The sequence below is a fragment of the Pseudophryne corroboree genome, chromosome 2 (assembly GCF_028390025.1).
Source record: "Pseudophryne corroboree isolate aPseCor3 chromosome 2, aPseCor3.hap2, whole genome shotgun sequence".
Lineage (NCBI taxonomy): Eukaryota > Metazoa > Chordata > Amphibia > Anura > Myobatrachidae > Pseudophryne > Pseudophryne corroboree.
This window is the reverse complement of record NC_086445.1, coordinates 590,783,684-590,810,854: the sequence shown is the minus strand read 5'-3', so window position 1 is coordinate 590,810,854 and position 27,171 is coordinate 590,783,684. Positions and strand designations below refer to the sequence as shown.

Genomic DNA, 27,171 nt, shown 5'->3' with positions numbered 1-27,171 from the left:
AGGGAAGAGGGCCCAGGTCACCAGAGCTTGTTCTGTGGGAGCCGAGTACTGAGCAGCCGGAGTAGTCTGATCGGGTCTCTGTACACTGTTACCAATACAAGGGTCACAGAAGGTATATGTGCCACGGGTAGAGAATTCCTCTTAAGAAATATTCCTGCATGAGAATAGCTCTCTGTCTACATATTACAGTACCCTGTAGTATAATGGGATAATACTAGCAATTACCATCTTACTGTTTGTTTTGTTTTTTTATGGTTGCCAATGTAGAAACTGTTAATGCCACTAATTTCACTAATGACATTCAGTTGCTGCTAGCTGCAGCCATGTTTGACCATTCTTAAATAGGGATAAGCTCACCTAGTGCAGGTGGTGGCAGTGGGTTCAAATTTGTCGCATTGCACTATAATACCCTTGCAGCACTGTCTTGTACATGGTTACGTTAAGTAAATGAGACTAATGACGTAAGGAGGCTGTGTACTGTCATAGATATGGTTACTGTCAAATGTAGAAGCTAGAAACATGTAGGTATAACTTTAAAATTGAAGCATCCTTTTTTCTTTCCGTTCCATTTCCTTGTTCTTATTACTTTATTTGAAAATGATGGCCCATTGTTGATACTGTCTGCGTTCATTTGTTCACTCTGTCTACTTCTATGAGCTCTTTAAATAAAGAATAAAAAAAATAGAAGCATCCTGGCAGGTTTTGTACACTAGCTTATGATTCTTGTTTGGGAAGTGGGTCATCATTTAAAGCAGGGGGTTCTCAAACTCGGTCCTCGGGGGCCCACACAGTGCATGTTTTGCAGGTCTCCTCACAGAATCACAAGTGAAATAATTAGCTCCACCTGTGGACCTTTTAAAATGCGTCTGTGAGTAATTAATACACCTGTGCACTTGCTGGGTTACCTGCAAAACATGCACTGTGTGCGCCCCTGAGGACCGAGTTTGAGAACCCCTGATTTAAAGATTGCTCTTATTGCAATTGTTACTTTGCAGGGTCCACCAAGATCATCCAGTCTGCAAGCTCCAATCATGCTATTGTCTGGACATGAAGGAGAAGTTTACTGCTGCAAGTTTCATCCCAATGGACTCACCTTGGCATCTTCAGGGTTTGACAGACTTATTCGTAAGTTAATATGTTGAGGTACAGAAAATGATTCATTCTGTGTTTTGATTATGACAAATCAAGGACTGAGGACAAAATCAAATTATTTATGGTCAAAGTGATAGGCAAAACCACAGCTAGTGGTTGCCAGTCATAAAAGGTGTAAAAGCAAAACTGTACACCACCACATAACTGAACCTAAGGATGACAGGTGGGCACAATTTACTTAATTGAATAATTATAATTTTTTTCAGAATTTATCACTAAAAAAAATAAAAATAACCCTTTATCCTAGGGGTGCCGTGAAAAAATGTTGATACTCTAGGGCTTCGTGATTCAAAATAATTTAGAAGCCACCAGACTAGCCTATAGGTTTTATTTCCGAAATGGGCATCTAAAGTTTTTATTTTTTTATTTTTTTATTTCATTTAATTAAGAAACCTTTTGAAAACTGAAATAAAAATGATTAGATGGAGAGGAGACTGAGCTGACAGTGGAAAGTAGGAAACCTTTTGCGTATTTGAAACTCTGGCAGTAGAGCGATATATAAGACTGTTGAAATTGAAGTAAATAATCCAGTTGCTAAATGGTATGGGGCTAATTTTCAATCCTGGATATGGGCTAGCCTAATGTGGTTATTTATGTAGTGTCAGATTATGAAAAGTAAAATTTCTGATTGTGTTTATGCTCTATTTAAAAGGGGCATGTTTTTACTAGCAAGATACAGGTAATAAAAACATTGCTCTTTTTAATTATCCAGTATAAAACTTTCAGAAATGCCAGGCTTGACAACATGAGAGAGATGGATGGATAGATTAGTAAGTAATTCCCACTGTGTCATTGGACAGTAGATCTGGAAATGTATTTGACAAATGTTACAGATAAAATATCTGTAAGAGCTATGAAACATTCCTACTAATATATACTCTAACGTATTGTTATCTTGGAGGTGGGTTACTTTTAGTCGCAAAATGGCTTTGCTAAAAGAAAGTATCCTTAGGCTGTGAGGTAAGCTTGGGTGAAAATCATGTAGAATTAAAAGTAATAGGAGGTTAATTCAATTAGAAATAATAGAGGCTGTGTTATTACATTCTAGCCTTTCAGTGCATGTAACATAGAGGTAAATCTGTGTGTTTGCAGCACTTATGCACTGTACTTTTCTTGTTTGCTTGTATTGCAGTTCTCTGGAATGTATATGGAGACTGTGATAATTATGCAACTTTAAAGGGGCACAGCGGTGCTGTGATGGAGTTGCACTACAATACAGATGGCAGGTAGGTCAACCACACTGGGGTCCTTGTTTTACAAATCTAAAAAATGTAAAATTAAACAGACTTTTGTGATCGGATTGTGTGTATCATTTTGCCTTTTGATAATAAAAAAAAAATGTAAAAAATCGTGGCTGTGAATAGCACACATGTTATTGATGTCTGGTAATGAGCAGTGGATTCATTTAAAGCTCTTGGCGACACCAGACCCGATTGGGTGGAGTGCTTAAGAACTATTGAAGCCCCCTCCCATAGTTCTGTTACTGAGGACTAAGGGTAAATCATTAACATAACATAGTCCAGAAAATGTTATTATCTGGCATTTATACTTTTAAGTATTATTAACAAAGATGTCTGTCAATGTCCCTTTCTCTGTTAAGCTTAAAAACTTAATTTATGTAGTGAAACATTTCAAGTATTTGTGGCAACAATATTTAGGCATTTTCAGTGTCTTACTAGAGATAAATAGTCTAGGGATAGGCTAATTAGAGGTTTTTCAAGGTGCACTCTACATATTATTGTACAATATTCCCACTCAGTACGTGATATATTTAAATCCTAATATCAGCACATCTTTAAAAGGAATTGGATATATTTAACTAGTGAAGCATATCTGAAGTGAACACCCTAATCAGCCCAAGCGCTGATAACATGGTCTTTTTGGAGCATGTATTATCCCAACACTCTTGGGTACCATGAACTTGGAGTACAATATAAATTGGTGGTCTGTGCTGTTTACAGTATCACAGTAATTTAACCACTTAACTGTTGTGTTGTTGTGTTTTTTGTTTTTTTAAAGAAATGGCCCTCATTGTGTGGGGTTTTAGGGGGTCTTTTTTTTATTTATGAAAAAATTAATATAAACATTTTTATTGGGAAGGGGGATGATTAGATGGTGTCTTGCACCACCCCATCTCCATATGCCCCCAGTGTAAAATCCTCCCCCCAACCCCATTTGCAATAGACACCCCCACCCCACACCGTGTTTTCCATTGACATTAGCCCCTACACCCCCCATGCTAATTGATTGTGTAAACCCCCCACCCCCAGATCTGTATTGATATTTAATTTCGATTTATGTATTAATTAATTTCTATAATTTGTAGATGTCATACATAAATATATTAATTGTATATAGTGCATACACTGTGCAATCTGTCAAACGACCAAACAATATATCGTGTGTCGCTTGGTCATTTTGATATGACGTATGTAGGACGTGCGTACACACAGCATGATTAGATCAAGATCGTTCACGATATCGTCCAATTGACTTGCATAAACGGCAGATCTGTAGATGAGATGCACATTTAACAGTGCATACTCAATGGAAAATGTGGACAATTTATTGTTCTGCTTCGTCTCAAAATAACAAATCGTCCAAAATTTTGTCTAGTGTGTACCGACTTAACTTTTTATACACTTATCTTGGGCATCCCTGATAACAATCCTTTTTCTCTTATATGTATATTTCTCTGACGTCCAAAGTGGATGCTGGGACTCCGTAAGGACCATGGGGAATAGCGGCTCCGCAGGAGACTGGGCACAACTAAAGAAAGCTTTAGGACTACCTGGTGTGCACTGGCTCCTCCCCCTATGACCCTCCTCCAGACGTCAGTTAGAATCTTGTGCCCGGCCGAGCTGGATGCACACTAGGAGGCTCTCCTGAGCTCCTAGAAAGAAAGTAATAGTTTAGGTTTTTTATTTTCAGTGAGATCTGCTGGCAACAGACTCACTGCTACGAGGGACTAAGGGGAGAAGAAGCGAACCTACCTGCTTGCAGCTAGCTTGGGCTTCTTAGGCTACTGGACACCATTAGCTCCAGAGGGATCGAACACAGGGCCCGACCTCGATCGTCCGGTCCCGGAGCCGCGCCGCCGTCCCCCTTACAGAGCCAGAAGCAAGAAGTTGGTCCGGAAAATCGGCGGCAGAAGACTTCGGTCTTCAACAAGGTAGCGCACAGCACTGCAGCTGTGCGCCATTGCTCCTCATGCACACCTCACACTCCGGTCACTGATGGGTGCAGGGCGCTGGGGGGGGGCGCCCTGAGCAGCAATATAATATACCTTGGCTGGCAAATCTACACCATATATAGTCAGGAAGGCTATATAGGTGTAAAAATACCCCTGCCAGAGATCCAGTAAAAGCGGGAGAAAGTCAGTTGAAATAGGGGCGGGGCTATCTCCCTCAGCACACTGGCGCCATTTTCTCTTCACAGTGCAGCTGGAAGACAGCTCCCCAGGCTCTCCCCTGTAGTTTTCAGGCTCAAAGGGTTAAAAAGAGAGGAGGGGCACTAAATTTAGGCGCAGTATTGCATATATATAAGCAGCTATAGGGGAAAAATCACTCAGTTATAGTGTTATATAGCGCTCTGGTGTGTGCTGGCATACTCTCCCTCTGTCTCCCCAAAGGGCTTTTGTGGGGTCCTGTCCTCAGTCAGAGCATTTCCTGTGTGTGCGCGGTGTCGGTACGGCTGTGTCGACATGTTTGATGAGGAGGCTTATGTGGAGGCGGAGCAGGTGACGATAAATGTGATGTCACCCCCTGTGGGGCCGACACCTGAATGGATGGTGATGTGGAAGGAATTACGTGACAGTGTTGACTCTTTACATAAGAGATTTGACGACATAACAGATGTGGGACAGCCGGCTTCTCAGCTCGTGCCTGCCCATGCGTCTCAAAAGCCATCAGGGGCTCTAAAACGCCCGCTACCTCAGATGGCAGACACAGACGTCGACACGGATACCGACTCCAGTGTCGACGAGGAGGAGACTACTGTACATTCCAATAGAGCCACCCGTTATATGATTGCGGCAATGAAAAATGTCTTGCACATTTCTGATGTTACCCCAGGTACCACAAAAAAGGGTATAATGTTTGGGGAGAAAAAATTACCAGTGGTTTTTCCCCCATCTGATAAATTAAATGAAGTGTGTGAAGAAGCGTGGGCTTCCCCTGATAAGAAACTGGTAATTTCTAAAAAGTTACTAATAGCGTACCCTTTCCCGCCAGAGGACAGGTTACGCTGGGAGACACCCCCTAGGGTGGATAAAGCGCTCGCACGACTATCAAAGAAGGTGGCACTGCCGTCTCCGGACACGGCCGCCCTCAAGGAACCTGCCGATAGAAAGCAGGAGGCTATCCTGAAGTCTGTTTATACACACTCGGGCATTATACTGCGGCCAGCTATTGCTTCAGCATGGATGTGCAGTGCTGCAGCTGTGTGGTCAGATTCCCTGTCAGAAAATATTGATACCTTCGACAGGGACACTATATTGCTAACCATAGAGCATATAAAAGACGCGGTTCTGTATATGAGAGATGCACAGAGGGATATTTGCCGGCTGGCATCTAGAATAAATGCACTGTCCATTTCTGCCAGAAGGGGTTTATGGACCCGGCAGTGTACAGGGGATGCAGATTCTAAAAGGCACATGGAAGTTTTGCCTTACAAGGGTGAGGAGTTATTTGGGGATGGTCTCTCGGACCTAGTTTCCACAGCGACAGCTGGAAAATCAGCATTTTTACCCCATGTCCCCTCACAGCAAAAGAAAGCACCGTATTATCAGGTACAGTCCTTTCGGCCCCAGAAAGGCAAGCAGGTTAAAGGCGCGTCCTTTCTGCCCAGAGGCAGAGGTAGAGGGAAAAAGCTGCAAAATACAGCCAGTTCCCAGGAACAAAAGTCCTCCCCCGCTTCCGCTAAGTCCACAGCATGACGCTGGGGCTCCACTGGCGGAGCCAGGTGCGGCGGGGGCCCGTCTCAAGTGCTTCAGCGATCAGTGGGCTTGCTCACAGGTGGATCCCTGGATTCTACAAGTAGTGTCTCAGGGATACAAGCTGGAATTCGAGACGTCTCCCCCTCGCCGTTTCCTAAAATCTGCCTTGCCAACGTCTCCCTTGGACAGGGAGGCTGTGATAGAGGCAATTCACAAGCTGTATTCGCAGCAGGTGATAGTCAAGGTACCCCTCCTTCAACAAGGGAGGGGTTACTATTCCACAATGTTTGTGGTACCGAAACCGGACGGTTCGGTGAGACCCATTTTAAATTTAAAATCTTTGAACACGTATATAAAACGGTTCAAGTTCAAGATGGAATCGCTCAGGGCGGTTATCTCAAGCCTGGAGGAAGGGGATTACATGGTATCACTGGACATCAAGGATGCTTACCTGCATGTCCCCATTTACTCTCCTCACCAGGAGTACCTCAGATTTGTGGTACAGGACTGTCATTACCAATTCCAGACGCTGCCGTTTGGTCTGTCCACGGCACCGAGGGTGTTTACCAAGGTAATGGCCGAGATGATGATACTCCTGCGAAAAAAGGGAGTTATAATTATCCCGTACTTGGACGATCTCCTGATAAAGGCGAGGTCCAAGGAACAGTTGTTGATCGGAGTAGCACTTGCTCGGCAGGTGCTACAACGGCACGGCTGGATCCTGAATATTCCAAAGTCGCAGCTGGTTCCTGCAACACGTCTATTGTTCCTGGGGATGGTTCTGGACACAGAACAGAAAAGGGTGTTTCTCCCGGAGGAGAAGGACAAGTAGTTGTCATCGCTAGTCAAAGACCTCCTAAGACCAAAACAGGTGTCGGTGCACCACTGCACGCGAGTCCTGTGAAAGATGGTAGCTTCTTACGAAGCAATTCCGTTCGGAAGGTTCCATGCACGGATCTTTCAGTGGGATCTGTTGGACAAGTGGTCCGGATCGCATCTTCAGATGCATCAGAGGATAACCCTGTCTGCAAGGACCAGGGTGTCTCTACTGTGGTGGCTGCAGAGTGCTCATCTTCTGGAGGGCCGCAGATTCGGCATACAGGACTAGGTCCTGGTAACCACGGACGCCAGCCTTCGAGGCTGGGGAGCAGTCACACAGGGAAGAAATTTCCAGGGACTATGGTCAAGCCAGGAAATGTCCCTACACATAAATATTCTGGAACTAAGAGCCAATTACAATGCCCTAAGTCAGGCAAGACCCCTGCTTCAAAGTCAGCCAGTACTGATTCAGTCAGACAACATCATGGCGGTTGCCCATGTAAACCGACAGGGCGGCACGAGAAGCAGGATGGCGATGGCAGAAGCCACAAGGATTCTCCGATGGGAAATCACGTGTTAGCACTGTCGGCAGTGTTTATTCCGGGAGTGGACAACTGGTAAGCAGACTTCCTCAGCAGACACGACCTCCACCCGGGAGAGTGGGGACTTCATCCAGAAGTCTTCCGGCTGATTACAAACCGATGGGAATGGCCACAGGTGGGCATGATGGCGTCCCGCCTCAACAAAAAGCTAGAAAACTATTGCGCCAGGTCAAGGGACCCTCAGGCGATAGCGGTGGACACTCTAGTGACACAGTGGTTGTACCGGTCGGTTTATGTGTTTCCTCCTCTTCCTCTCATACCAAGGGTGCTGAGGATAATAAGAAGGAGAAGAGTAAGAACTATACTCATTGTTCCGGATTGGCCAAGAAGAGCTTGGTACCCAGAACTTCAAGAAATGATCTCAGAGGACCCATGGCCTCTACCGCTCAGACAAGACCTGCTGCAGCAGGGGCCTTGTCTGTTCCAAGACTTACCGCGGCTGCGTTTGACGGCATGGCGGTTGAACACCGGATCCTGAAGGAAAAGGGCATTCCGGAGGAAGTAATTCCTACGCTGATCAAAGCCAGGAAGGACGTGACCGCAAAACATTATCACCGCATATGGTGAAAATATGTTGCTTGGTGTGAGGCCAGGAAGGCCCCAACGGAGGAATTTCAACTGGGTCGATTCCTGCACTTCCTACAGTCAGGGGTGACTATGGGCCTCAAATTGGGGTCCATTAAGGTCCAGATTTCGGCTCTGTCGATTTTCTTCCAAAAAGAACTGGCTTCCTTGCCGGAAGTTCAGACTTTTGTTAAAGGAGTGCTGCATATTCAGCCTCCTTTTGTGCCTCCAGTGGCACCTTGGGATCTCAACGTGGAGTTAAAATATCTCACGTGGAAAGTGGTCATGCTATTGGCCCTGGCTTCGGCCAGGCGTGTGTCAGAGTTGGCGGCTTTGTCATGTAAAAGCCCTTATCTGATTTTCCATATGGATAGGGCGGAATTGAGGACTCGTCCCCAATTTCTGCCTAAGGTGGTTTCAGCGTTTCATTTGAACCAACCTATTGTGGTGCCTGCGGCTACTCGGGACTTGGAGGATTCCAAGTTGCTGGATGTAGTCAGGGCCCTGAAAATGTATGTTTCCAGAACAGCTGGAGTCAGGAAAACTGACTCGCTGTTTATCCTTTACGCACCAAACAAGATGGGTGCTCCTGATTCAAAGCAGACTATTGCTCGCTGGATATGTAGCACAATTCAGCTTGCACATTCTGCGGCTGGACTGCCGCATCCTAGATCAGTAAAAGCCCATTCCACGAGGAAGGTGGGCTCTTCTTGGGCGGCTGCCCGAGGGGTCTCTGCTTTACAACTTTGCCGAGCTGCTACTTGGTCGGGGTCAAACACATTTGCAAGATTTTACAAGTTTGACACCCTGGCTGAGGAGGACCTGGAGTTCGCTCATTCGGTGCTGCAGAGTCATCCGCACTCTCCCGCCCGTTTGGGAGCTTTGGTATAATCCCCATGGTCCTTACGGAGTACCAGCATCCACTTAGGACGTCAGAGAAAATAAGATTTTACTCACCGGTAAATCTATTTCTCGTAGTCCGTAGTGGATGCTGGGCGCCCATCCCAAGTGCGGATTGTCTGCAATACTTGTACATAGTTATTGTTAACTAAAGGGTTTATTATTGAGAGCCATCTGTGCAGAGGCTCCGTTGTTGTCATACTGTTAACTGGGTATAATATCACGAGTTGTACGGTGTGATTGGTGTGGCTGGTATGAGTCTTACCCGGGATTCAAAATCCTTCCTTATTGTGTCAGCTCTTCCAGGCACAGTATCCTAACTGACGTCTGGAGGAGGGTCATAGGGGGAGGAGCCAGTGCACACCAGGTAGTCCTAGAGCTTTCTTTAGTTGTGCCCAGTCTCCTGCGGAGCCGCTATTCCCCATGGTCCTTACGGAGTCCCAGCATCCACTACGGACTACGAGAAATAGATTTACCGGTGAGTAAAATCTTATTTTTTTGTTTAAATCTAGGTTTGTTTGTTTTTCTGCAGTTTAGTAAAATATTTGATTTGTGTGGTAAAGAGGGTCTTGGCTTGAAATGTATTAAGTAGTATTAAACAAAATGTTTTACTGTTTACCATCTGTGACCTTAAGCTAAGAACTGTAGTATATTTTGCTGTGATTTGGAGCACTTTTTAGTTTTTTTTATGAAGTTCATTGTTAATCTCCAATGTGACTGGTTATAAGGTAATAAAATATGTAATAATTCATGTTTGCTGTGATCAGGTGTGTTTACTACTTGGTTAAGGACATTATAAGTGAAATGTATACCTCTCTCTTCACAGCTTGCTCTTCTCTGCTTCAACTGATAAAACTGTTGCAATTTGGGACTGTGAAACCGGAGAGAGAGTGAAGCGACTGAAGGGGCACACATCATTTGTCAATTCTTGTTACCCAGCCAGACGGGGGCCACAGCTAATCTGTACAGGCAGTGACGATGGGACAGTGAAGGTCCGTACAGCTGCTCTGTGGTGTTATACGTACTAGGTGGTCATTCCGAGTTGATCGCTAGCGCGCATTAGTTCGCTGTGCAGCAAGGAGGCAAAAAAACGAAACTTCTGCATATGCGGCGCAATGCGCACGTGCGACGTACTATTACAAATGAACGATGTCGTTTCACACAAGGTCTAGCAATGCTTTTCAGTCGCACTGGCAGCCGCAGAGTGATTGACATGAAGTGGGCGTATCTGGGTGTCAACTGACTGTTTTCAGGGAGTATTTAAAAAAAAAAACGCAGGCGTGGCTGAGCGAACGCAGGGCGTGTTTGTGACTTCAAAACAGGAACTGAACAGTCTGAAGTCATCGCAAGCTCTGAGTAGGTCTGAAGCTACTCTGAAACTGCACAAAACAATTTTGTAGCCGCTCTGCGATCCTTTCGTTCACACTTCTGCTAAGCTAAAATACACTCCTAGTGGGAGGCGGCATAGCGTTTGCATGGCTGCAAAAAACTGCTAGCGAGCGAACAACTCGGAATTACCACCTAGAGCTGAAATGATTGGATGCTTTGTGAAGTTAATTTAATTGATAAAACTGCTGAACATTAGGTTTCTTTCCTAACATATATCAAAGTTAGAGAATAAGTGTTATATAAAGTTTTTATTTGCTATGGTTATGTATGTTGCTGAGAAGGCACATAAATGTATTAGTATTTATATTATAAAATGGACCTGTCATATTCTCATCCTCGTGTTTGTTTTATCTCGAACACGTGTGAATGGCTTATCCTCATGGCCTTGTCATCACTCTGCAGGAAACACAAAATGTGATCTCTCAAGGGGCACGTTTGCATGAAAGACCCCATAATATTCAGAAATGGTGGACAATGTAAAACCTCTGTCGTTGCACCTGGAGCAAGTAACTAGCTGGGAGGTAACGATGGAATGTGCAATGTTAAGAGAAGTCTTTCAGTATAGATAATATTGGTCAGAATTGGTGGTAGGTAGATGCATTGTTCTGGAAGAAGCAGATGAGTCATAAATGTAGGTGGCTTTGGTTAAGGATAAAAACGAAGTGTCTACTCCATTTTCCCACCTCTTTTATTATGTGCTGCAGCTCTGGGACTTCAGGAAAAAAGCGGCAGTGCAGACCTTCCAAAATACGTACCAGGTATTGTCTGTCACTTTCAATGACACCAGTGACCAGATCATCTCAGGGGGAATAGATAATGACATAAAGGTGAGCACTTACCAGTTCTTTGTAATTTACTTCTCTTGAAAGTCTAAAATCATCAGTGAAGTAATTGTCATGTGTATTCTTTCATCATACATTCATTTTTAATAGTGTTTATATGGTACTGAATTTAGCACCATTTTTCTCCTAATTATCCATGTTGTGCTCCATAGCAGAAAAGTACATACAGGCTGTTTCTAACACCAACCTTACCCCCCCCCCCCCCCCACCCCCCCCCCTACAACGTATCAATAGGAGCTGGGTGTCCTCTTTTTTTTTTTTTTTTTTTTTTTTTACCTATCTCTAGTACAGACAAATAGCATTATATTTTGTGATTTAAAAAGCATGGGTTTGCCCATCTCTTTCCCCTCGGCGGTATCTGTAATGCTGTTGGAAATGGAGATTAGGTGGGAGTTTCCAGGCTGCTATTGCAACAGTTTCTGGCAATTAATGATCATTTGAATCTTCCCCCGCCAGTAATACAAGCAAAGTGGATGTACATGTCTGGCTTATACATGTCCAAATGGCAGAACGGGCATATATAGGAAGCAGGGACGTGCGGTGAGCTAAATGGCTTAGGAGCCACTGGCTAGCACCAGAGCCAGATTTACATGCAATATATGAGCCAAAGCGTACATCTGGGCTTTATACACGGGTGCAGCAGTATAAACTCCTGGAAACTTGGTTAGTGTTGATCAGAGATGTGCGCAGGCACGGCCTCACCTGCCATAGACTTTTCACTCTAGAGTTTTGGCTATAAAAATTATTAGAATAATACGAATAAGGTATGTCAAACAAATTCTTTGTATTTTCCATATACTTTATACAGTCAAAACGTTGGCACAAACGTTAGTATGGCAGGAAAGGCTCTGCCTCACCCCACTGCACATCACTGATAGGAAGTTTAAACTATGCTGTCTTCCAGTGTCGTTTTTCAGCAGCATGGAACCTCCTAAATCAATGTAGATGGGTGTGGTTCATTGGGTTGACCACTATCTGTTGACAGTGGCTAGGTCGACATAGAAAAGGTAAACATTGTCGTGTGTTTTTGTTTTGTTTTTAAACTGTGTAGTTTTCTTCGTAAAGTGACTGTGAACCCCAATTAGTACACTGTCGCTTGCCATACTTCGGGCAAGTTGCCCCGCTCTGCTACCGATGCGCTCGGCACAGGTTACTATTCCCAATCGTAGTACACGTGGATCGTGTGAAAAACTCCTGTCGACCTTTTCACGTGTCAAACTTTACCATGTCAACCTAAAGCATGTCGAGCAATAGTGGTCGACCTAATGACTGTCAACCTAAGTGTTCTCTAGCTAAAGACTGGATACCATGTAGACCTTGGGATATATTTCCTAAAGTGCGGGTTTATAGAATTGGAGATGTTGCCCATAGCAGCCTATCAGATTCTACTTCTCCTTTACCACCTTCTAGATGATGGCTAGAATATGATTGGTTGATATGAGCTACATTGCCACTTCTATAAACCCGCACCTGAGTAAATATACCCCCTTGCCTGAAAGGCCTAAAGATAATTCCAGCACGCGTTAACCTCCAAAAAGTTAGGTGGCCTTTTTGCTTCATTCCAGATTCTCGGATAGTAATAGACTCCTTTTTCTCAGTGTATTCAATACTATTGCAGACTCTTCTGTGAAAAACACAACCTCTTATAAGTCTTGTGACTTATGTGATTTCAAGTGTTTACTACAGTGATATGCAGAAGCAGGGTTAGATCACACCTTAAAGAAAAGGAGACTTCCAGCAGCATTGGTCATATGGGCCATAATGATGAGGGTCAGGTTGTCCCTTGTTAAGACCTCATAAGCAATATTTGCCATTATCAGCAGAATGTTTACATGTGTAGTTTCTCAGGATTGCATGGTAACCCAGAACAATAATAAACCTATTTTCTCTAACGTCCTAGTGGATGCTGGGGACTCCGTCAGGACCATGGGGAATAGCGGCTCCGCAGGAGACAGGGCACAAAAAGTAAGCTTTTAGGATCACATGGTGTGTACTGGCTCCTCCCCCTATGACCCTCCTCCAAGCCTCAGTTAGGTTTTTGTGCCCGTCCGAGCAGGGTGCAATCTAGGTGGCTCTCATAAAGAGCTGCTTAGAAAAAGTTTTTTTTAGGTTTCTTATTTTCAGTGAGTCCTGCTGGCAACAGGCTCACTGCTACGAGGGACTTAGGGGAGAGAAGTGAACTCACCTGCGTGCAGGATGGATTTGCTTCTTAGGCTACTGGACACCATTAGCTCCAGAGGGATCGAACACAGGCCCAGCCATGGAGTCCGGTCCCGGAGCCGTGCCGCCGACCCCCCTTGCAGATGCCGAAGTTGAAGAGGTCCAGAGGTCCGGAAACAGGCGGCAGAAGACTTTCAGTCTTCATAAGGTAGCGCACAGCACTGCAGCTGTGCGCCATTGTTGTCGGCACACTTCACACCAGCGGTCACTGAGGGTGCAGGGCGCTGGGGGGGGCGCCCTGGGCAGCAATGTATAATACCTTTTTCTATGGCTAAAATACATCACATATAGCCCTTGAGGCTATATGGATGTATTTAACCCCTGCCATATATCGCAAACTCCGGGAGAAGAGCCCGCCGTTTTAGGGGGCGGGGCCTATTCTCCTCAGCACACAGCGCCATTTTCCTGCTCAGCTCCGCTGTGAGGAAGGCTCCCAGGACTCTCCCCTGCACTGCACTACAGAAACAGGGTAAAACAGAGAAGGGGGTCATATTTTGGCGATATTTTTATATATTAAGCGCATATAACAGAAACAACACCTTTTAGGGTTGTTTATATACATTTTTATAGCGCTTTGGTGTGTGCTGGCATACTCTCCCTCTGTCTCCCCAAAGGGCTAGTGGGGTCCTGTCTTCGATAAGAGCATTCCCTGTGTGTCTGCTGTGTGTCGGTACGTGTGTGTCGACATGTATGAGGACGATGTTGGTGTGGAGGCGGAGCAATTGCCGGTAATGGTGATGTCACCCCCTAGGGAGTCGACACCGGAATGGATGGCTTTAATTATGGAATTACGTGATAATGTTAGCACGCTGCAAAAGTCAGTTGACGACATGAGACGGCCGGAAAACCAGTTAGTACCTGTCCAGGCGTCTCAGGCACCGTCAGGGGCTGTAAAACGTCCCTTACCTCAGTCAGTCGACACAGGTACCGACACAGATGAATCTAGTGTCGACGGTGAAGAAATAAACGTATTTTCCAATAGGGCCACACGTTATATGATCACGGCAATGAAGGAGGCTTTGCATATCTCTGATACTGCAGGTACCTCAAAGGGGGGTATTATGTGGGGTGTGAAAAAACTACCTGTAGCTTTTCCAGAATCAGAGGAATTGAATGACGTGTGTGATGAAGCGTGGGTTAACCCCGATAGAAAACTGCTAATTTCAAAGAAGTTATTGGCATTATACCCTTTCCCACCAGAGGTTAGGGCGCGCTGGGAAACACCCCCTAGGGTGGATAAGGCGCTCACACGCTCATCAAAACAAGTGGCGTTACCGTCTCCTGATACGGCCGCCCTCAAGGATCCAGCTGATAGGAGGCTGGAAACTACCCTGAAGAGTATATACACACATACTGGTGTTATACTGCGACCAGCAATAGCCTCAGCCTGGATGTGCAGTGCTGGGGTGGTGTGGTCGGATTCCCTGACTGAAAATATTGATACCCTGGATAGGGACAGTATTTTATTGACTATAGAGCAATTAAAGGATGCTTTTCTTTATATGCGAGATGCTCAGAGGGATATTTGCACTCTGGCATCGAGAGTAAGTGCGATGTCCATATCTGCCAGAAGAAGTTTATGGACGCGACAGTGGTCAGGTGATGCGGATTCCAAACGGCATATGGAAGTATTGCCGTATAAAGGAGAGGAATTATTTGGGGTCGGTCTATCGGATCTGGTGGCCACGGCAACAGCCAGAAAATCCACTTTTTTACCTCAGGTCACCTCCCAACAGAAAAAGACACCGTCTTTTCAGCCGCAGTCCTTTCGTTCCTATAAGAACAAGCGGGCAAAAGGACACTCATATTTGCCCAGAGGCAAAGGAAGGGGTAAGAGGTTGCAGCAAGCAACTACTTCCCACGAACAGAAGCCCTCCCCGGCTTCTACAAAGCCCTCAGCATGACGCTGGGGCTGTGCAAGCGGACTCAGGGGCGGTGGGGGGTCGACTAAAGATTTTCAGCACACAGTGGGCGCGCTCACAGGTGGACCCTTGGATCCTGCAGGTAGTATCTCAGGGTTACAAGTTGGAATTCGAAAAGTCTCCCCCTCGCCGGTTCCTAAAGTCTGCTTTACCAACGTCTCCCTCAGAAAGGGCGACGGTATTGGAAGCCATTCACAAGCTGTATTCTCAGCAGGTGATGGTCAAGGTACCCCTCCTACAACAGGGAAAGGGGTATTATTCCACACTATTTGTGGTACCGAAGCCGGACGGTTCGGTAAGACCTATTCTAAATCTGAAATCCTTGAACCTGTACATACAGAAATTCAAGTTCAAGATGGAGTCACTCAGAGCAGTGATAGCGAATCTGGAAGAAGGGGACTTCATGGTGTCCCTGGACATAAAAGATGCTTATCTGCATGTCCCAATTTACCCTTCACACCAAGGGTATCTCAGGTTCGTGATACAAAACTGTCATTATCAGTTTCAAACGCTGCCGTTTGGTTTGTCCACGGCACCTCGGGTCTTTACCAAGGTAATGGCCGAAATGATGGTTCTTCTACGAAGAAAAGGCGTATTAATTATCCCTTACTTGGACGATCTCCTGATAAGGGCAAGGTCCAGAGAACAGCTGGAAGTCGGAGTAGCACTAACCCAAGTAGTGCTTCAACAACACGGGTGGATTCTGAATCTTCCAAAATCTCAATTGACCCCGACGACACGTCTGCTGTTCCTGGGAATGATTCTGGACACTGTTCAGAAAAAGGTTTTTCTCCCGGAGGAGAAAGCAAGGGAGTTATCCGAACTTGTCAGGAACTTCCTAAAACCAGGAAATGTGTCAGTACATCAATGCACAAGAGTCCTGGGAAAGATGGTGGCTTCTTACGAAGCAATTCCATTCGGCAGATTCCACGCACGAATATTTCAGTGGGATCTGCTGGACAAATGGTCCGGATCGCATCTGCACATGCATCAGCGGATAACACTGTCACCAAGAACAAGGGTGTCTCTTCTGTGGTGGTTGCAGAGTGCCCATCTGTTAGAGGGCCGCAGATTCGGCATACAGGACTGGTTCCTGGTGACTACGGATGCCAGCCTACGAGGCTGGGGAGCAGTCACACAGGGAAGAAACTTCCAGGGCGTGTGGTCAAACCTGGAGACGTCTCTTCACATAAATATACTGGAGCTAAGAGCGATCTACAATGCTCTAAGCCTGGCAAAACCGCTGCTTCAGGCTCAGCCGGTGTTGATCCAGTCGGACAACATCACGGCAGTCGCCCACGTAAACAGACAGGGCGGCACGAGAAGCAGAAGAGCAATGACAGAAGCTGCAAGGATTCTTCGCTGGGCGGAAAATCATGTCATAGCACTGTCAGCAGTGTTCATTCCGGGAGTGGACAACTGGGAAGCAGACTTCCTCAGCAGACACGACCTCCACCCAGGAGAGTGGGGACTTCATCCAGAAGTCTTCCACATGATTGTGAACCGTTGGGAAAAACCAAAGGTGGACATGATGGCGTCCCGCCTCAACAAGAAACTGGACAGATATTGCGCCATGTCAAGAGACCCTCAGGCAATAGCTGTGGACGCTCTGGTAACACCGTGGGTGTACCAGTCCGTGTATGTGTTTCCTCCTCTGCCTCTCATACCAAAGGTACTGAGAATTATACGGCTACGGGGAGTAAGAACAATACTCGTGGCTCCGGATTGGCCGAGAAGGACTTGGTACCTGGAACTTCAAGAGATGCTCACGGAAGAGCCGTGGCCTCTACCGTTAAGAAGGGATCTGCTTCAGCAGGGACCTTGTATGTTCCAAGACTTACCGCGACTGCGTTTGACGGCATGGCGGTTGAACGCCGGATTCTAAAAGAAAAGGGCATTCCAGAGGAAGTTATTCCTACCTTGATTAAAGCCAGGAAGGAAGTGACCGCACAACATTATCACCGCATTTGGAGAAAATATGTTGCGTGGTGTGAGGCCAAGAAGGCCCCAACGGAGGAATTTCAATTGGGTCGATTCCTACATTTCCTGCAGGCAGGATTGTCTATGGGCCTCAAATTGGGGTCTATTAAGGTTCAAATTTCGGCCTTATCGATTTTCTTCCAGAAAGAATTGGCTTCAGTGCCTGAAGTACAAACCTTTGTCAAAGGTGTACTACATATACAGCCCCCGATTGTGCCTCCAGTGGCACCGTGGGATCTCAACGTAGTTTTGGATTTTCTCAAATCCCATTTGGTTTGAGCCGCTCAAATCGGTAGATTTGAAGTATCTTACATGGAAAGTAACCATGCTACTGGCCCTGGCTTCAGCCAGGAGAGTATCAGAGTTGGCGGCTTTATCTTACAAAAGCCCATATCTGATTTTCCATTCGGACAGGGCAGAACTGCGGACGCGTCCTCATTTTCTGCCTAAGGTGGTTTCGGCTTTTCACTTGAACCAGCCTATTGTGGTGCCTGCGGCTACTAGCGACTTGGAGGACTCCAAGTTGCTGGACGTTGTCAGAGCATTGAAAATATATATTTCAAGGACGGCTGGAGTCAGAAAATCTGACTCGCTGTTTATCCTGTATGCACCCAACAAGATGGGTGCTCCTGCGTCTAAGCAGACGATTGCTCGTTGGATCTGTAGCACAATCCAACTTGCACATTCTGTGGCAGGCCTGCCACAGCCTAAATCTGTAAATGCCCACTCCACAAGGAAGGTGGGCTCATCTTGGGCGGCTGCCCGAGGGGTCTCGGCATTACAACTTTGCCGAGCAGCTACGTGGTCAGGGGAGAACACGTTTGTAAAATTTTACAAATTTGATACTCTGGCTAAGGAGGACCTGGAGTTCTCTCATTCGGTGCTGCAGAGTCATCCGCACTCTCCCGCCCGTTTGGGAGCTTTGGTATAATCCCCATGGTCCTGACGGAGTCCCCAGCATCCACTAGGACGTTAGAGAAAATAAGAATTTACTTACCGATAATTCTATTTCTCATAGTCCGTAGTGGATGCTGGGCGCCCATCCCAAGTGCGGATTGTCTGCAATACTTGTACATAGTTATTGTTACAAAAATCGGGTTATTATTGTTGTGAGCCATCTTTTCAGAGGCTTCTTCGTTGTTATCATACTGTTAACTGGGTTCAAATCACAAGTTGTACGGTGTGATTGGTGTGGCTGGTATGCGTCTTACCCGGGATTCAAGATCCTTCCTTATTGTGTACGCTCGTCCGGGCACAGTACCTAACTGAGGCTTGGAGGAGGGTCATAGGGGGAGGAGCCAGTACACACCATGTGATCCTAAAAGCTTACTTTTTGTGCCCTGTCTCCTGCGGAGCCGCTATTCCCCATGGTCCTGACGGAGTCCCCAGCATCCACTACGGACTATGAGAAATAGAATTATCGGTAAGTAAATTCTTATTTTATGTAGTCTATTCTACTGAGAAACCCTGTAATTTCCCCAAATATGCCACAAATGCATAGACAGGATATCAACGGGACCAACTCTGTTAATCCTGCTAAAGTAATAAGTGTACACAAAAAGATCAGCTTGGGAAGGAAATGTATGGGAGAACAGCACTGTAAAGGTAAACCATCTACGTTAATCATTCTAGGAAAATTCAAAGACCACTGTTCTGTACAACATCAAAAAGGAAAATAGACTGCAAAACAGATCCATAAGGACTATGACAAGTCTCCACATTAGAGGTCCTAGACCAGATAAATGTGTCAATAGAGGGAAGGTTTGAAAGGAATGTAATTTCGCCAAGAGGATTTAAAATTTGGGATAGGTGATACGGACTGTCAACCATCCACAATTATTATTGGATTGGGAAGTATAGTATTGGGAAGGACATTACTGACTCGTTTGTATCTTCTGTCTCTAGTCAGCCCTCTTTTAAAATGAGTAGAGGAAAACATCAGTAAGAATTTTCCTTAAATTTTTCTTAAAATTAAAAAAAAAAAAAAAATGTCCAGTAACCATAAAATCATCTCGTAAGAACAGGATCTATGCCTCTTCATCTACACCAGGCTTTTTCAACCAGTGTGCCGTGGCACACTAGTGTGCCGCGACCAGTTGCAAGGTGTGCCGCGGAGCCAGAGCAGCTTCCTGCACCTTCAGAGTGCACTGTTGGCCCGGGCTCTTCTTATAGTATCAGTCGTGCTCTGACCGTGACCTATGCCTTGAAGACGCGGTGGTGTGATATCATAGGTTACAGCCGCCGCATCTCACCACCCAGCCAGCCCACCCGCCTGCATACACATCTTCCAGTTTCCGCCTGCATCCACAGCTTTCCTTGCACACCCACATCCACACCTGCTCGACCGCCCACTGCTCAATATTCACAGCATTCCACTATGAACAACGCCCGCCACTGAGGGACAGGGAGGACAGCTGACCGGAAGGGGCTATTATTTATTATTTTATTTCTCTTGTGGGGGAACAATAGGATTTATGTGGGGAGAATAAGAATTTATGGATTTATGGGGGGAACAATGTGAATAATTCATGTGGGAAGCAACATGATTTATGTGGGGAGCAATGTGATTGTTTTTTTCTATGTAGGGCAATGTGTGTGGATTTTTTTTTTTTACTGTGACGGCCAATGTGTGTGTGTTTGTGTTTTTTTTTTTTTTTTGGTGTTTTTTTCTGTGGGGAACTGATGGTGTGCCTTGGCAATTTTTAAATATTGTTCGGTGTGCCACGAGTAAAAAAAGGTTGAAAATCACTGATCTACACTAAGGGTCCAATGTACTGCCAGTATATAAAATGGCAACAGAATTGTTTAGGAAAAAGTAAAGGCTCTTCACACTTAAAGATATTTTATAGCGTTATCGTTTGAAAGATGAACGATATACATCGTTCAGTGTGGAGCCATGAACGATACTTGTCCCCCGCAGCCGTTCTTCGATGGTCTATCATCATTTATCACTGCGAGACAATTTGGACGATATACCTGTTAGTAATGTCAAATCGTTTAGTGCATATGCAAAAAATCGGTACAGGAAAATCGTTCATTGTTCATCGTTCAAATCGCCCAGTGTGTAGGGTCCTTTAGTGTCTGAGTAATGAATATCCTTATGACGGCAAGAAAAAAACTCTGGTATTTTACAAGGTGGTAGGAAGTTTACATCATGATGTGAACCCAGAATATGTTTCAAGCTTTTATTTCTCAGACTCTGTATTTATTTATTTAAGTTGGGCTCTGTGTAAACCTAGGCCTAGCCCTAACCACACTTAGGGGGGAATTCAATTTACTGTGAGAATTTAAAAAAAGTGGGGAGCCGCCGGGGGACCAGAGCAAGTCCCAGTGATTTTTCACTAAAAATAACTATTTTAGGTAAAATCTGACTTGCTCTGGAGGTGCGTGAAAAAAGACGCATAGAGATCACTGCATTTCCTTTTCTGTCATGCAATTGAATACCAAAACCCTGCAGCAGTGGTGAAAAACCCTGCGCTGTGGGGTTTTGTTTGCTTTTATTTCCCACCGCCAATTGAATTTCCCCCTTAAAATACAATTGTCTGCGTTAAGCATACTCTTAGGGACCAACCTGCCTTTAAAGAAAATTGGTAATTTTTGTTTCTGCAGCGGGGTACACTGGGTTTCCACAGGGATAACATCGGGGTGTAGAGTTGGATCTTGATCCGAAGCACCAACAGGCTAAAAACTTTGATTGTTTCCAAGATGCACAGCGCCGCCTCCTCTATAACCCCGCCTCCGTGCACAGGAGCTTAGTTTGTAAGTTGGTGCCTGCGGACAGCTAACAGGGAGGGCTGCGCAGAGCAGCCCTGAAAAGAGCTTTTAATGAAGAAAGAAGACTTCAAGGGCCGCAGCATAGGCACTTAAACGTGCTATATGTCATGCCTGACATCATGCTGCGGCTCCCTCACCTCCCAGCGGCGCTGTATACTCCCGCGCCCTGGTTGCCGGGTACTTACACAGCGGAGGGCTCCGGTGCTTCATTAGGGTGCGCACACACACTGACCGCTGCTCTCTGGGATTGCGTGGCCGCAATCACGAGGAAGTAAGAGGCTCCCCCAGGTGGGACCCGCTGCAAATCGCGATCCGGCACGATCTCTAGGAAATGGACCGAGCGCGCTGGCGTGGACACTGTGGCCGTGCAGGGACCCCACTAGACCACCAGGGCAGGGGCACAGGTCGGATTCTATGAATAATCCATTTTATAAGGCCCGCAGTACCTGGTGGTGAAGTCCAGCAAGGGGATAAGGCTCAGACCTGTAGCCCCAGCCCCAGGGCGCCATTTACTGCTAATGTTCCCGCCCTGGAGCTGCATCTCTCTGTCTCCCTCACTCCCTGTCGGCGTTTGGGCGCCATTACACACACAGCTTCACTGATCTGGGATTGCTGGCAAAGTCTCCTCTGTAAAGCCACCTGCATCATCAGCGCTGTGCATTTACAGGACACTTAAGTATTCTATATATTTTTAGACCGTGTTAGTTAAGAAAGAGTGCATGACTACAGGGATATTTAGTACAAGTATACATCTGGTCTTTACTGTGCATTGTTATATCTATATAGCTTTACTCAGTAGTATAGTTTGTACTTAGTATTGCTAGCCCAGTGCAGTTTTATTGTTTGTAATTTCTGCATTGTAAATGTGACCGAGTGTGTGCCATTAGCTGCTGTGTGGTCTCTATTTTGTGTATCACACATATTGCTATCCCTATATTCTGTACCCTGAAGGGGGCTAATTGCATCAGAGTTCTCATATAATATAGGTGTTTCACAGAATACACTATTTTGGTATTTCTCTAACGTCCTAGTAGATGCTGGGGACTCCGTAAGGACCATTGGGAATAGACGGGCTCCGCAGGAGACATGGGCACTTTAAGAAAGAATTTGGATTCTGGTGTGCTCTGGCTCCTCCCTCTATGTCCCTCCTCCAGACCTCAGTTTGAATCTGTGCCCGGACGAGCTGGGTGCTGTTCAGTGAGCTCTCCTGAGCTTGCTGTAAGAAAGTATTTTGTTAGGTTTTTTTTATTTTCAGGGAACTCTGCTGGCAACAGATTCCCTGCATCGTGGGACTGAGGGGAGAGAAGCAGCCCTACTCTCTGAAGATAGGTCCTGCTTCTTAGGCTACTGGACACCATTAGCTCCAGAGGGATCTTACACAGGATCTCGCCCTCGTCGTCCGATCCCGGAGCCGCGCCACCGTCCCCCTCGCAGAGCCGGAAGACAGAAGCCGGGTTAGCATAAGAAGCAAGAAGACTTCGAAATCGGCGGCAGAAGACTCCAGTCTTCACTGAGGTAGCGCACAGCACTGCAGCTGTGCGCCATTGCTCCCACACTACACCCACATACTCCGGTCACTGTAGGGTGCAGGGCGCAGGGGGGGGCGCCCTGGGCAGCAATTATGACCTCTTGGCAAAAGTTTGACACATATACAGTTGGGCACTGTATATGTGTATGAGCCCCCACCATAATATTGCACAGAAATGCGGGACAGAAGCCCGCCGCTGAGGGGGCGGGGCTTCTTCCTCCGCACTCACCAGCGCCATTTTTTCTCCACAGCTCCGCTGAGAGGAAGCTCCCCAGGCTCTCCCCTGCAGATACACGGTAGAAGGGGGTGAAAGAGAGAAGGGGGGCACATAATTAGGCGCAAATATTATTACAGCGGCTACTGGGTAAACACTAAGGTACTGTGTGATTCCTGGGTTATATAGCGCTGGGGTGTGTGCTGGCATACTCTCTCTCTCTCTCTCTCTCTCTCTCTCTCTCTCTCTCTCTCTCTCTCTCTCTCTCTCTCTCTCTCTCTCTCTCTCTCTCTCTCTCTCTCTCTCTCTCTCTCTCTCTCTCTCTCTCTCTCTCTCTCTCTCTCTGTCTCTCCAAAGGGCCTTGTGGGGAAACGGTCTTCAAAAAGAGCATTCCCTGTGTGTGTGTGGTGTGTCGACATGTCTGACGAGGAAGGCTATGTGGAATCAGAGCGGGAGCAAATGAAGGTGGTGTCTCTGCCGACTGCACCGACACCGGATTGGATGGATATGTGGAAGGTTTTAAATGAAAATGTTAATTCCTTACATAAAAGGTTAGAAAAAGCTGAAACCTTAGGACAGTCAGGGTACCAACCCATGCCTGATCCGATGTCGCAGAGGCCGACAGGGTCTCAGAAGCGCCCACTATCCCATATTGTTGACACAGATACCGACATGGATTCTGACTCCAGTGTCGATTACGATGATGCAAAGTTACAGCCAAAATTGGCTAAATCCATCCTTTATATGATTATTGCAATTAAGGATGTGTTGCACATCACAGAGGAAACCCCGGTCTCTGACAGGAGGGTTCATATGTTTGGGGAAAAGAAGCCGCAGGTAACTTTTCCCCCCTCACACGAGCTCAATGAGTTACGTGAAAGGGCCTGGGAATCTCCAGATAAAAAACTGCAGAGAGGCTTCTTATGGCGTATCCCTTCCCGCCAACGGACAGTTTACGCTGGGAAACCTCCCCTAGGGTGGACAAAGCTTTAACACGCTTATCCAAAAAGGTAGCCCTGCCGTCACAGGATACGGCTACCCTCAAGGATGCTGCGGATAGAAAACAGGAGGGTACCCTGAAGTCTATTTATACACACTCCGGTACCTTACTGAGGCCGGCAATAGCGTCGGCCTGGGTGTGTAGTGCAGTAGCAGCATGGACGGATACCTTGTCTGAGGAACTTGATACCTTAGACAAGGATACTATATTAATGACCCTGGGGCATATTAAAGACGCTGTCCTGTATATGAGAGATGCTCAAAGAGACATTAGCCTACTGGGCTCTAGAATAAATGCTATGTCGATTTCTGCCAGAAGGTTCCTGTGGACTCGGCAATGGACAGGTGATGCCGACTCAAAAAGGCACATGGAGGTTTTGCCTTACAAGGGTGAGGAATTGTTTGGGGAGGGTCTCTCGGACCTGGTCTCCACAGCTACTGCTGGTAAGTCAAATTTTTTTGCCATATGTTTCCTCACAGCCAAAGAAAGCACCGTATTACCAAATGCAGTCCTTTCGATCACAGAAAAACAAAGTCCGAGGTGCGTCCTTTCTTGCCAGGGGCAGAGGAAAGAAGCTGCACAACATAGCTAGTTCCCAGGAACAGAAGTCCTCCCCGGCTTCCACAAAATCCACCGCATGACGCTGGGGCTCCACAGGCAGAGCCAGGCCCGGTGGGGGCGTGTCACCGAAATTTCAGCCACAAGTGGGATCACTCCCAAGTGGATCCCTGGGCAATAGAGATTGTGTGTCAGGGAGGGATACAAGCTGGAATTCGAGGAGATGCCCCCTCACCGATACCTAAAATCGGCCCTGCCAGCCTCCCCACAAGAGAGGGAGATAGTGTTAACTGCAATTCGCAAGTTGTATCTGCAACAGGTGGTGGTCAAGGTTCCCCTCCTTCAGCAAGGAAAGGGTTATTATTCGACCATGTTTGTAGTCCCGAAACCGGACGGTTCGGTCAGATCCATATTGAATTTAAAATCCCTGAACATATACCTGAAAAGGTTCAAGATGGAATCGCTAAGAGCGGTCATCGCCAGCCTGGAAAGGGGGGATTTTATGGTGTCTCTGGACATAAAGGATGCATACCTGCATGTCCCCATTTATCCACCTCATCAGGCGTACCTCAGATTTGTGGTACAGGATTGTCATTACCCATTTCAGATGTTGCCATTTGGTCTCTCCACGGCACCGAGAATATTTACCAAGGTAATGGCGGAAATGATGGTAATCCTGCGAAAGCAAGGCGCCACAATTATCCCATACTTGGACGATCTCCTCATAAAAGCGAGATCGAAAGAGCAGTTGCTGAGCAGTGTAGCACTTTCTCTGGAAGTGTTAAAGCAACACGGCTGGATTCTAAATATTCTGAAGTCACAGTTGGTTCCTACGACTCGTCTGCCCTTCCTGGGCATGATTTTAGACACCGACCAGAAAAGGGTTTATCTCCCGATGGAGAAAGCTCAGGAACTCATGACGCTGGTCAGGAACCTATTGAAACCAAAACAGGTGTCAGTGCATCACTGCACTCGTGTCCTGGGAAAGATGGTGGCATCATACGAGGCTATTCCCTTCGGCAGGTTCCATGCGAGGACCTTTCAGTGGGACTTACTGGACAAGTGGTCCGGATCACATCTTCAGATGCATCGGTTAATCACCCTGTCTCCCAGGGTGTCACTCCTGTGGTGGCTGCAGAGCGCTCACCTTCTCGAGGAACGCAGATTCGGCATTCAGGACTGGGTCCTGGTGACCACGGACGCAAGCCTCCGAGGTTGGGGTGCAGTCACACAGGGAAGAAATTTCCAAGGTCTGTGGTCAAGTCAAGAGACTTGCCTTCACATCAACATCCTGGAACTAAGGGCCATATACAACGCCCTACGTCAAGTGGAGACTCTGCTTCGCGCCAACCTGTTCTGATCCAGTCAGACAACATCACCGCAGTGGCTCATGTAAACCGCCAAGGCGGCACAAGAAGCAGAGTGGCGATGGCGGAGGCCACCAAGATTCTTCGCTGGGCGGAGAGTCACGTAAGCGCATTGTCAGCAGTGTTCATCCCGGGAGTGGATAACTGGGAAGCAGACTTCCTCAGCAGACACAACCTTCACCCGGGAGAGTGGGGACTTCATCAGGAAGTCTTTGCACAGATTTTCTCTATCGTCCTAGTGGATGCTGGGGTTCCTGAAAGGACCATGGGGGATAGCGGCTCCGCAGGAGACAGGGCACAAAAAGTAAAGCTTTAGGATCAGGTGGTGTGCACTGGCTCCTCCCCCTATGACCCTCCTCCAAGCCTCAGTTAGATTTTTGTGCCCGGCCGAGAAGGGTGCAATCTAGGTGGCTCTCCTAAAGAGCTGCTTAGAAAAGTTTAGCTTAGGTTTTTTATTTTACAGTGAGTCCTGCTGGCAACAGGATCACTGCAACGAGGGACTTAGGGGAGAAGAAGTGAACTCACCTGCGTGCAGGATGGATTGGCTTCTTTGGCTACTGGACATTAGCTCCAGAGGGACGATCACAGGTACAGCCTGGATGGTCACCGGAGCCTCGCCGCCGGCCCCCTTGCAGATGCTGAAACAAGAAGAAGGTCCAGAATCGGCGGCATGAAGACTCCTCAGTCTTCTTAAGGTAGCGCACAGCACTGCAGCTGTGCGCCATTTCCTCTCAGCACACTTCACACGGCAGTCACTGAGGGTGCAGGGCGCTGGAAGGGGGGCGCCCTGGGAGGCAATAAAAACCTATTTTTGGCTAAAAATACCTCACATATAGCCTCCGGGGGCTATATGGAGATATTTAACCCCTGCCAGAATCCGTTAAGAGCGGGAGACGAGGCCGCCGAAAAAGGGGCGGGGCCTATCTCCTCAGCACACAGCGCCATTTTCCCTCACAGAAAGGCTGGAGGGAAGGCTCCCAGGCTCTCCCCTGCACTGCACTACAGAAACAGGGTTAAAACAGAGAGGGGGGGCACTAATTTGGCGTTAGAAATATATAAAAAAGATGCTATAAGGGAAAACACTTATATAAGGTTGTCCCTATATAATTATAGCGTTTTTGGTGTGTGCTGGCAAACTCTCCCTCTGTCTCTCCAAAGGGCTAGTAGGTCCTGTCCTCTATCAGAGCATTCCCTGTGTGTGTGTGCTGTGTGTCGGTACGTGTGTGTCGACATGTATGAGGACGATGTTGGTGAGGAGGCGGAGCAATTGCCTGTAATGGTGATGTCACTCTCTAGGGAGTCGACACCGGAATGGATGGCTTATTTAGGGAATTACGTGATAATGTCAACACGCGGCAAGGTCGGTTGACGACATGAGACGGCCGACAAACAATTAGTACCGGT

General features: G+C 46.7%; 1 protein-coding gene and 1 long non-coding RNA gene across 3 annotated transcripts in view; one reads left to right on the top strand and one right to left on the bottom strand.

The window, feature by feature from the left end:
• The window catches only part of LOC135037852 (uncharacterized), a 307,719-nt gene that overhangs the window by 15,667 nt on the left and 264,881 nt on the right, over positions 1 to 27,171 (bottom strand). The window lies entirely within an intron of this gene.
• SNRNP40 (small nuclear ribonucleoprotein U5 subunit 40) overlaps positions 1 to 27,171 on the top strand; it is a 42,902-nt gene that overhangs the window by 775 nt on the left and 14,956 nt on the right. The window contains exons 2-5 of the mRNA XM_063954586.1: positions 996 to 1,125; positions 2,285 to 2,378; positions 9,800 to 9,965; positions 11,067 to 11,189. Of these exons, the coding sequence (XP_063810656.1) occupies positions 996 to 1,125; positions 2,285 to 2,378; positions 9,800 to 9,965; positions 11,067 to 11,189 (513 nt within the window). The remainder of the gene's footprint in view (positions 1 to 995; positions 1,126 to 2,284; positions 2,379 to 9,799; positions 9,966 to 11,066; positions 11,190 to 27,171) is intronic.